The sequence below is a fragment of the Corvus brachyrhynchos genome, unplaced genomic scaffold, assembly GCF_000691975.1.
Source record: "Corvus brachyrhynchos isolate BGI_N302 unplaced genomic scaffold, ASM69197v1 scaffold29, whole genome shotgun sequence".
Lineage (NCBI taxonomy): Eukaryota > Metazoa > Chordata > Aves > Passeriformes > Corvidae > Corvus > Corvus brachyrhynchos.
The window spans coordinates 619,396-629,730 of NW_008240033.1; the positions used below are offsets into that span (position 1 = coordinate 619,396).

General features: G+C 38.6%; 1 protein-coding gene across 5 annotated transcripts in view; it reads left to right on the forward strand.

Annotated features, from left to right (window-relative positions):
- POT1 (protection of telomeres 1) overlaps positions 1-4,705 on the forward strand; it is a 58,507-nt gene extending 53,802 nt beyond the window's left edge. For 4 of the 5 annotated variants that reach the window (XM_017743783.1, XM_017743782.1, XM_008640968.2 and 1 more), the window contains 2 exons: positions 1,642-1,747; positions 2,778-4,705. In XM_017743783.1, the coding sequence (XP_017599272.1) occupies positions 1,642-1,747; positions 2,778-2,890 (219 nt within the window). In that variant the 3' untranslated portion in view covers positions 2,891-4,705. Of the gene's footprint in view, positions 1-1,641; positions 1,748-2,777 lie in introns of those variants that run through there. The other variant, XM_017743784.1, reaches the window with a different exon arrangement.
- The last annotated feature ends 5,630 nt before the right edge of the window (positions 4,706-10,335 follow it).

The following is a 10,335-nucleotide window of genomic DNA, read 5'->3' on the forward strand; positions in this document are numbered from 1 at the left end:
TTTCAGAAGCAGTTTATTCAACTACTTTACTAACCTTAGAATTAACCTATCTTCAGTTTTCTCTGAAGCAACTTAAGGCCATTACTGCTACCTGAGACACTGAAGAATGGATGGTTTTCCTGTCACTGCAATGTGGGTGTGACAAAATGCGATGGAGAAGGAATTTAGTTGGATTTTTTTTATGCACAGCAGTGCAGTTTAATGTGTCTATATCTGCACATTTTCCACCATTATATTAAATTACTTTGGATGGGACTTTGAAGAGAATACTCTTCCTTGTTTAATTTTAAGACTGTAAGTAAAAGTAATATCACAAAAAATTTAGTTTTTCATAAAATACATGGTATTTTAACAGCAAAGGACTTCAAAGACTACAATCCCCATTTCAGCTAGTCATCTTTTCATTCTACTGTCCTTTTTCCTTTTTATATCGAGAAACTAGACTGCAAAAGGAAGGTGGGGGATTTAAACCATCTCTTGATGCAAAATTCCAAAAATTTTTACTTCAGGGTGGCTCACTTTCTTATCAGATACTGCTCAGTACTGCAGTTTAGCTGAAGTAAAATACCCACAATTTCTTCTGAACTGCCAGCTGCTCACATTCCTGCGTGTGTACTAAAAAGAAAAGCCAATAGTTTCCAAGCCTAAATTCCAGTCCTTCAGCACCATCTGAGAAGGAACTGGGATGCTTTGAAGTGCAGCTTTACAGTAGCTTCCAGTTGCACTTCCATAGGAACACAGTGCTTTTCTTTCCTCCCCTCCTTATAGGAAAAGTCAGTGAAGCAAAAAAATGAAAAAGTTTTATACTGAGAAGAAGAGTTGGAAGAGAGAGGGTTATCTGTGTCAATTTTGCTGCTGGATTATCTTTTAACTTCTGATCATTGCCATTAAGCATGTCATACAAAAATTATGCAGAGGCAGATTATTCTGTATTTGTGTCTTGTAACAAAAATGAGAAATTACTAACAAAAATCTTAGCTCTCTCTGAGAAGTTGTAACACGATGAGCCTTTAGAGATACAAAATCAGGTGACAAACTTGGAAAGAATAAACTTGGAGTTTTTTAGTCATGTATACTGTATGTGGTTTAATAATACACAGAAAATGTTTAGCTAACATTTTAGTGTTCCATTTATTATTTTCTGTCTCCATTCAAAAATGTACCCCACAGTATAAGACTTTTTCCATAGTTTCTAAAACTCAAAAAATGAAACTCACACTAAGGAAGTTCCACAGATACAAAGCCAGGTTGCGGTGCCCCTTGTTTTCAAGTGATTTTGTTCCTCTCAAGATGTGAAGGACTGTTGAGGGGGACTGACCATCCTCTCTGGCCATAATGTTGTCAGATATTGTCTTGTTACAGAGGTTCATGAGGGATATCTGCCAGTTATGTATAGAGACCTACAGGTGTGCTTTCTGTAGGCGGCTGTAGTCCCTAAATACTCTGGGGTACTGAAAAACAGACTGTTAATTTTTTCAGACAGTTCGGAGTTTTTTCTGTATCTGAACAGTTTTTTGAAATAATATTATTCTTACGTTGTGTTACCTGATTTTAAGTTCCTAAAAGAACATGCAGTCAAGGTTCTGGCTAATGATTTCTTACGCCTCTTTCAACACCTCATATTTTTCTGTTCTCTTTCAGGAAAAGTTTTTCCAAATTCCTGCCTCTGAAATCTTAACTAACAGTTTTCTTCAGCAGAAGATGCAGATGACCATGAATACGCTCTGTCCTCCGGGAAGAAAATTAGGTCAGCTTGCTGTTATTTTATAAGGGGGTGGGAAGAGAAAGGGTCTTTCAGTCTGCTATTGCATATGCAAAGTCTTAGAATTCAACTTATGCGCAGGCAAAACTCAAAACAGAGAAATGCTGGAGTCTGAAAGCAGAGTTCCAATTAATTTGTTCTGAGACGCCTTTAATATTAGCTCTCCCTTTGACAAAGAAAATAAATGGTTCAGTAAATTCTCATGTAGCATGCAGTGATGTGTGAATACAGTCATGCCTGTGCAGGCACTAGCATACCATCTGTATTCATATGGAAGTTAACCAGAACACCCTTGTACTGGATGTCGCAGCATGTTAAGGAAAACTGAAAGGAAATTCAGCGTATGGCACATGGTTTGTGTGTTACCCTGCTTTTGATTGCACGTGCTGATTTAGAGCATCCCTTGCCATGGGAAATATCCATGGAAATTGAGCAAATCCTTAATCCAAATCCATTTACAGAGATTTTTGTTCAATGTATGTGTTGTGGCACAAAGTAGCTCTGCCTAAACTACACATGTCTAAGGTAGCTGGATGTGTGATGCAGCTCCAACCTCCAGTGCATACTGCAAATACATACATGGCTGTCAGTGACCACTGCAATCGCCCTGGAGTCTTTGCCATACTTAGAAAAAGTTGTCCTATAAGATTGTAAAGGATTTTCCCTTTGAGACCATTGAAATTGTCTCATTGAGACACGTGGAGATGAATTTTTATTATTGGAAAGTCTTTACATATATGTGTTTTATACTGTGGCACAACTCCTGGGTCCGAGTGTTTTGTGGAGTGCTGGTGCAGGGAGGACAAGTCTTGGAAGACTGTCACTAAACACCATTTCAGATCTTGTGGGAAACTTAAAAGATACCAATTGGAATTTCAAAGTTAACAGTTAATTTTTCTTCTTACTAACTATTGTATGTGTTTAGCTATCCTAGTTAAGATCCTGCTCAAGTTATACTTGCCTCCTATAAAAATTAGAAATGAATATTGAACAGTAATTTGGATTTTGTTGGTAGGTGACTTGCCGTGGCTGGAATGCTTCATCAGGTCCTATAATGTCAGAGATGCAACGAAAAATCAAGTTTATTACCAAATTTTTGACACTACAGTTGCTGAAGATGTTGTATAGTTGTATGTTGCTAATTGGAAGTAATCCATTAAGAATCAATTTCGGGGGGGGGTTGGGGGTTGGGATCAGAGACTGTATTTTAAAAAAAAAAAACTTTGTTCCTTTCTGAGGAATTCAACCTGTATGTATGAATTTTTAGTTTATATATGAATGGGAATGGGAATTATACTTTTGATATATTTGCTGTTTTCCTGGCATACAACTTCATGATCTGAGGGCAAGTGGAGGTCCTAAGCTTTTCACTGGAAGCCGCTTGGCTTAGGTTGATGGAAGCAATCTACTATCCATCTATACTTCAAAAAGGCAGTGATGAGGTTACTCTAAACTCGTGAATTTTACTCAGAAAAATGTAGTCAGGATGATGCTGTGTGTTCATTTTTGTATTAAATTATGTCAACAGAGGTAGAGAAAAGGAGCTCTTCAGTAAACTCAGACTACTTTGTGCAAGCCAATATTACTATTCTCGGACAGTTTGACAGGGAGGTTGTTTTTTAGAGATTTCTTTGATTTTGTACTGATACATACATTTAGACAAACTCCTCCTGTTAGTAATACTCAGGTAACTGCTACATGTACCAGTTACTGTAGATTCTGATGGAGTTGTGAACATGACCATGTAATGATTATCACTAAAATTACAGGCAAGCCATGAAATAAGTTAGTGTAAAATTGTAAAATGAATATTGGCATTTGGTAGATGGTAATGATTCTGGGGTGGCCCTGTTAGGTACCAAAGTTGTTAGCATGCTTATTAGCTGGGTCTGTTTTCAAAGGCTCTCGTGTATCTGGCTAAAAGTACTGTCAGATTGCACTGCCTCGATCTGCCTTTTCCATCTTACATAATCAGATTGTGGGGCTAAATTTAGAGATATAGAACTGATCTGGTGCTATCATGGATTGAAAATTCTGCTGGACTAGAAAATTATGTGGTGGTCTTACTTTGCATTTGGAAGTCTCTAGGACAAATTCAGGACATGTTTCTGTAAGGATAATTAATGTAGAAATCCCTGTCAAATCAAATGCTTTACATCAGAGCAAAATTACTTAGTATTTACAGCAGCTGTTTTTAAAGAAGTTCAGAAGCAAAACGGAATATTTGAGTAGATTATTATTTTGATAGTAGATGACATTGTATTTTTTTTCATTTTTCAGGGCCATTTAGTAGATTATGCAATTTGTCATTTAAAGTTTCATCAAATTTCTTGGTAATTTTCTTATATTGTAAAAAATTATACTGGGTTTATATGTTGTAAGCAAGGATATTGTTCTTTATTGATCAGTGTCTAGGGACAACCAATATTAAAAGTGGTGAGTGCATATTTCCTTTAAAAATTCTGAAAAATAAAACAATTTTGAATTGAACCAGCAGTTTATCAAAGAGTCTACTGACTTAAGAAGGTTTTCTAGAATCTTTGCATAAATGCATCAACAAAAAAAACTTACGGCAAATGAATATTATAAAACTTTAGAAACTGGCCATACCCACATGTTCTCAGAAGTTAAAGGCTACATTGAAGGCAATCTTTTCTGCTTTTATTGTACAGAGTGTATGAAAATGTGAGTTTCTATTTTTAGATTTTTTTGTTAACAACTCTGAAAGATATTGATATTGTACATTTTTTCTAAATGAGTCTTTATAAAGTAATAAATAAAAAGATGTTTTGAACTCCAGTGTAAAATAAATCAGTTTCACCTCATACCTTGTCTGAATCCCTGCCTAAAAACTATGTATGCATCACATGGGTTTTTTTACTATTGAATATTGTATTAAAATGTTTAATAAAGATTTCTCCAAATAATTAGGTTTTTCTTCTATTTGTCTTTTAGTCTCTATTTCATAACTGGGAAAACTTTGTCGTCAGTAGCCTTCATCCAACTCCAAATGAATGCTCCAAATGAATGTGTAGTTTGTTGGATTGAAATGTACATTTCATTCTCTTTCTAAATATAGTGTGTAGAAATAAATTAATAATTACATATTTGTTCATACTAAAGATCGCTGTATAGAAAGGAGTTACTGGACAGACATTTAAAAATGGGTCCTATTGGTAGCCTTTGTACAGAGCAGTGGAACATGTACTGAGGTGGGACTTGGACCTTGGATACCTATCCTGGTCAGTGCTGAGAGCTGCAAGTGTCTGACTGAGGGGTGAAATCCTGAGACTGTTGTGTCCTGCATGTGCAGCACCAGCAGACTCTGGTTTCTGAAAGATGAGTGTCTCAGGCAGCAATGACTTTTAGCCATTACTTACAATTTTCTTAATTACAAATAAAAGTCTTGTTTCATTTGGTGAGTTTTGTGACCAGGTGTGTGATTTCAGTTTCTAAAACATTAATAAAAGTTCAAATGTCTACTCTAATAGTTGTTAAATTACTGAACTATATATTCAAAGACACTCAAAATTTGAACCAATAGGAGATCAGGTTAATATTGGTACACTAAGATCCACTGAGAACTCCAGGCACGTGTTGCTGGTTTCACATCTTTTTTCTTCTTCCATATATATCCCAGCATATAGGAAAACTGAATCAAAACATCACTTTCCTACTAGAAATGGAAAATACGCATGGAATGTGAAGTATATCACACACATCAACATCATCAAGGGGGAAGAATATCTGAGTATGAAAGGAGAAACTGTGAGGGAAAATAATAGAACTATAAAAGACCAAAAAAGGAACATGAACCCATTCCCCACTCCAATTACATGGATAAGTGAAGAAAAAGTGATAAAATTGAAAGTAAAAAGGAAAAAGGTATTTTCAGGGAAAAAAGAAAAGAAAACAAAATAGATTTGGAATAGTGTTTTTGAGGGTGCCATTTGTTGTAATTGCTAGATTTAGCTTAGCAGGCTGTAGCTTCCTGAGAGCTCAGCGGGGCTGCTTAGGGCAATGCGACCCGGTCACATCCCAGAGTCCATTTCAGACAGCCCCATGGTCTTGCTCCAGCAGCTATCAGCTCTACAACCAGTGATGGCAAGGGAGGCAAGAAGGGTCTCCCATAGGAGTTTGAGAGGACTTTAATCACATCTTGTCCCAGCAACCCTCAGAGGCAGAGAGACCTTGTGGTCCGGGTGCGAGGAGCGTTTGTCAGGGGCTCAGGGGTGGTCCCTGGGTGGGGTTGGGATACAGGAACCAATAGGGAGAGCCTGAGGGAGTGGCCAAAGCTAGGGGCAAGGGAAAAGTGGGAGACTAGGAAAAGCAGTGGGTTAACTGATCGCCACAGGTGCCTGTGTAATTTTGCTCCTTGCAGTTGGTGTTTTAAGGACATTTAAAAACTTAAAGACTTTGGAAGTCTCTCCAAATTCAGTTGAATTTAAGCTCTTGGATGTGTCATACTCTTGAAAATCCAGTTGGAAAGACAGAATGTAAATAAATAACATATTGCAGAAACAAGGAGGCATTCCGTGTTTATGACCTGCTGTTCAGTAGTGATTGAACTTTCTCATCAGCCTTTGTAGTTACGGGATGCAGAGATTTTACAGACAAGGCTTTGAAATGCTTAGCTTAATACTAATCCTTTGGCTACTGAGCAGCAGGAAGTGGGATTGTAAGAAGGACAGTAGAGCCCACAGGGTACAAGCTGCGGTTTGCAACAGAAGGAAGAGAGTTTATTGTCTTCACAGGGATAAGTGCTTAGCTTTTCAATACCACAGTGTTTTAGATCATGAGAATGTATGCACATTAGGTCACTTTTTTGGCCAAGCCATTGCACTGAGATGTGAAACTGGCCGGAACTAGGATACTACCCTATAGGGCAAGGCCAAATATTTAAATGGAGTTGTGAAAAAATTAAGCAAATATATATGTTCAAGTTCTTCAGGTGGAATGGGACCACTGCAAAAAATTTCTGTTCAGTGGAGAAAAAAAAAATCCAAGTAAGAATTTATTTCCACTATTATTCAAAGTGTACAGTGAATGTTAAGAATTGGAAACAAAAAATCAGCACACGATGGAGGCAGAAGGAAAGAACAATTCCAGAGGATAGTAATAAAAACAAGAAGTGATAGTAGAGAGTCTTTATGAGACAGTTTGCTGCAGCTCCTGTTCACAGCATTTCCTAGACATTAAATTCCCAGGAAGAACTATGGTTTGGGAAAACATTCATCTGATGATGGAATACCAGATCCAAAGTGCTTGAAAAATGTAGAGCAGATTTATGCTGTAATTAATGAATTCATATTTGTGGTAAAGCTATGGGTGGACTTCACCCCCGAACAATGTGCTACAATGTGTTTTTTCTTGTTTTCTGCTGCAACTCATACACGCCTACAGAGGTGTCTCCGTAAAACTGCTGTTTCAGTACCATTTGTCTACAGAAGCAGAGTAGACTGAAAGTCTAGGAATAAAACTACATCAAGCAGATTATTTTAATTTGAATTTTTTACAAGTAAACTAGGAGGAAATATGCTGAATGGGGAAGTATGTGCCAGCAAGGAAGAAGTTGGGATTTTTTTTTTAATATCAACTGTACTATTACACGAAGCTTTAAACATAAATTTGTTCTGTGCCTTCTACTTACTGTGTGTGTGCAGGCTGTGGACTGACACTGCTAAAAAAATACAGTTCTGTACAAGTGACACCTTTAGAATTGAGTCCATATTCAGCTGTAATTTCAAAGGCCAGCTATCAGATAGCTTTGAATTATGGAGGTGTTACTTCACTGAAAGGAATTCTCTGGATGATGGCAGTTTATAAATTGCTGCTTGAATTTTTTGGTTAAAAGAGCAGCAAAACTAAAACTGAAATCTGCTGCTTGAACAGATTTAATTACAAATTTTCTTTCTTTCTTTTTCTGTCTACCAATGAGCCCTTAAGCAACTCAAAGCCCCTCTGAAGCAGTGTTTGAAGTGACAAGTATGATCAGTCACTCACAGGGTATGTATTAACCAAAGGGGCTCTTTATTGTTTTTAACAGGGTGGGAAAGGGGCTTTCACCACCCAGCTGTCTTTAATGCTGTCACTCTGACATAAATTCATTTCCTACTCCATCTTGAAGGATGCACTTTTCCTAACATATTTCCTATGCTAAAAGGGATGAAATCCCATTAATAAAAATGGAAACATTGGAGTGGTTGTGTTTGGCACAAGCCCGGGATATAGCGATGTCAGAGGCCATCTAGACATGCTGCCCTGTGGTCTCCTATCATGCAAAGGTAGCCAGGTATGTGTAGTGATGTGGTGTCCTGGTTCTGGTCAGGACAGGGGTAATTTTTTGCAGTAGCCAGGAGTGGGCATGGCTGGGATGCAGAGCTTATGCTCTACCACCTCAGATCATTGCCAGGGGTGGGGAGAAGGGACTCTCTTCTGATAAGAAGGGGTATTACTGTCTCTGTCCCGGCTCCGTGGGGTCCGCTCCGTGGGGTCCCGCGTGCCCCCACAGCCGCACGGGTGGGTTCAGTGTTACAGTCGGTAGCACAGAGCCGAGAAGGGCATTTGTGTGCGCTCTGGCAGGAGCATTTATTGCTGCTACACTGCCGAAGGGTGCAGAGGCAAATACCAACATGATCCCAAAACTCACAGTTTTACCCGGGGGTGGGGAAAAGGGGGGACCAGGGAACGGGGACCAATGGGGAAGCTCTGGGGGAGTGACGAGGGGTAGAGGCTGACAGCCAACCGGGGAATCCAAACTGGGATAGATTAACAGAACAGAACAAGCATCCTGGGAGAAGGCTTTCTGGTCGCCCTAACCTTGACTAGTAAGACCCTGGCACCAGAGACTCTTACCAAGAGCTCTCTCTGTCCCTTGTGCCACAGGCCAATCGGCCACCACAAAGAGGTTCCTTGCAGTGGAGTAAGCATGGCAGAGGGAGCCCTCTGGTATTTTCTACTATTGGGGATTTTTTCCTTGTGCATAATTTATTTTCTTGTACTGTCTGTCGTTAGTATTGTTGCTATTGTAGTATTGTTGCTGTTACTGTTCATTTTCTTGTTTCATTGCTCTTTCCAGTAAATTGTTCTTATCTCAAGCTCTGACCTTTGCCTTTTGTGTCTCCAATTCTCTTCTCCGCTACAGGGGACGGAGAGGGGAAAGTGGGGAGAGCAGAGCATGGTTCGGAGAGTCTCGGTGGGGGCACTGAATTGGAGACTGCCATTCCTAAGCCATGACATGTGTAAGGTCTTGCTGCCAGAAAACTGCATTTGACTTAAAGGGAAATGGCTGGCTCCGTTATTTGCTGTTTTGTTGAGAGTAAACCAAACAGCCTTAAAAGTAAGGAGAAAGGCGAAGAATTGCTTTTTCCCTAGAGATCAGTCGATGCATTTGTTTAGCAAGGTGCCATGGCTTGGGTCCTTCTTGCAGGAAATAGAAGCAGAAAAGAAAGCTTCAAAAGCTTTGTTTGAAGAGTTGGGAAAGGTCAGAAGTTACACATGAAGGAACAATGAGGAATGAGGAGTGAACCTTAAATGTCTAACATGGCACTTCTATAAATCAGGTGTTTTACCTTGCAAATCCTAATGCAAATCTGTTGACTGCGATACTCTATATGATTTGATAATAAATAACATTTTGAATATTATTCCAATCTGTTGTAAGTGATTAACTAGACTAACTCACAATTATATTTCTAAACAAGTTTAATTCCTCTGGGTCCAATTATTGGAAATTGCTTTTATCCTTTATAAACTGTATGGAAAAAGAATTGGCAAAATTACAATATTTGTCATTCACCAAGTGGCAGGACCTACTCACATCAGATCATTTTTTCCCACAAGGACGATATTCCACAGTGATACCTTCAAAGTGTACCTTTTCACAGCAAGCTTATCGAGGCAGTGTAAAAATAGCAATAGTTTTCAAAACTCATTTAGCTCTGCTGTAAGGCCTAGAAAAATGTGAATGTCTGGCCTACTTTTCAGTCTGGGTAAAGAGGTACCTGATGTGATGTGACAGAGCAGGGAATCCTGAACTCTTTTCTTAGGGGCTATGGCAAAGGCACGGAAGCCTCATTTTAAATATCGAGGTCATTGGCTAATAAGTGTCAGGAAAGCACAGAGCTGTACCAAATACTGTCAAGAGCACGTGCAACAAAGCAAATCAGAACTGGAAATCAATTATAATTGAAACTGTCACACGGAAAAATGGAACAGTGATATATTCTGCTTTTGGCAATTCAGTTTTGGTAAAGAATTTTCATCTGGAACTTAAATCAAATAGCAAATAAAAACTTAATCTGATGAAAAGCACAACAAGACTACATGCTCAAACAGAGCAGAGGCCCCAGAAGAGGCACTCTATTGAAAAGCAGTTTTTTTCTTACATACAACTGCTTTATACCATAGTATAACTGATCAAGGTATACATAACAAATTCACAGGTAACCAATTTTCATGTATTCAATATGTATTAACCATAATTACATGTGTAGTGCCTTATCTTGTGCACTTCACATAATGTATACACCTCTTTGGGAACTGTATCTTTATCGAGGTAAGAGTATTGGAGT